This window comes from Odontomachus brunneus, unplaced genomic scaffold (genome assembly GCF_010583005.1).
Source record: "Odontomachus brunneus isolate Ranch 3 - 2012 unplaced genomic scaffold, Obru_v1 Obru_scaffold_139, whole genome shotgun sequence".
NCBI classification, from domain to species: domain Eukaryota; kingdom Metazoa; phylum Arthropoda; class Insecta; order Hymenoptera; family Formicidae; genus Odontomachus; species Odontomachus brunneus.
Window position 1 is genome coordinate 299,631 of NW_022639589.1, and position 909 is coordinate 300,539.

Consider the following 909-nt stretch of genomic DNA (forward strand, 5'->3'; position numbering starts at 1 on the left):
TACTGCGTACAATTTAGACTCTATATAAATGTCCGTAACATTTCAAAACGTGCATTTCGTTTCGTGAGTTGGTACATATATTTAATGTATAATGTTTACAATTTATAATGTTATTATAATATTTTAAAATCATATAATTAATATAATATCATATCATATCATATAATCATATAATTAATATAATATTAAGAAAAATCGATAGAGGATTTGTATACACAGAAAATAAATGTGGCACTTATGGCAATATCATGAATTATCATTCCTCTTTGGAGCGCTTCATTGAAAGTGTTTAATGTATATTCAACATTTTTTTGCAATTTTTCTCTTCTTGTACCACTTGCATGGATATACTTCTCCCATCGTCGTAACTGTCGTAGCGATGTTACTTGTTTATAATTGTGTTTTACCGACTTCAATGATTTTGATCTTGTTTTACCGCTTCTCCAGTATTCCATAGCTTGCCTTTTGTAGTCATTTGATATTGCTGCTTCAACAGAAGTACAAATAACTTCTTCTGGAAGATAATTCTCATCTTCAACATGATGAAACAAATCAACTGTTTCTGCATGTGGAATCTCATTTGGATCATAAAAATCTAGTGCTTGCTCCTCTTCTATTTCAAATTCGTTATCATTTCCAATTTCTTTCAGCATGTATTCAACCTTCTCCTTCATTTCTATTTCCTCCGATGTTATCCACTTTATGGAAGGTCTAATGCAGAGAATGTTGCGTACAGTAACAGCATGACATTCCATGCATTAAATGACATCACTCTGGAACAGATTAAAAATAAATGTTTGTCTTCACCTGTGATTATATAAAACTGTGATATAAAACTGTGATTATATAAAAAATAAAACATACTTTATAATTAATGTTATGTCTTCTTATTTTGGACGTTGTTTTCTT

The 909-nt window shown here is 29.6% G+C and overlaps 2 protein-coding genes across 3 annotated transcripts in view; one reads left to right on the forward strand and one right to left on the reverse strand.

Moving 5' to 3' along the window:
• The window catches only part of LOC116850252 (liprin-alpha-1), a 655,857-nt gene that overhangs the window by 183,226 nt on the left and 471,722 nt on the right, over nucleotides 1-909 (forward strand). The gene's annotated exons all lie outside the window — the stretch shown is intronic.
• Nucleotides 1-909, reverse strand: part of LOC116850251 — a 1,700-nt gene that overhangs the window by 516 nt on the left and 275 nt on the right. Inside the window, exon 2 of one of the 2 annotated variants that reach the window (XM_032828292.1) lies at nucleotides 295-662. In XM_032828292.1, the coding sequence (XP_032684183.1) occupies nucleotides 295-662 (368 nt within the window). Of the gene's footprint in view, nucleotides 1-294; nucleotides 723-909 lie in introns of those variants that run through there. The other variant, XM_032828293.1, reaches the window with a different exon arrangement.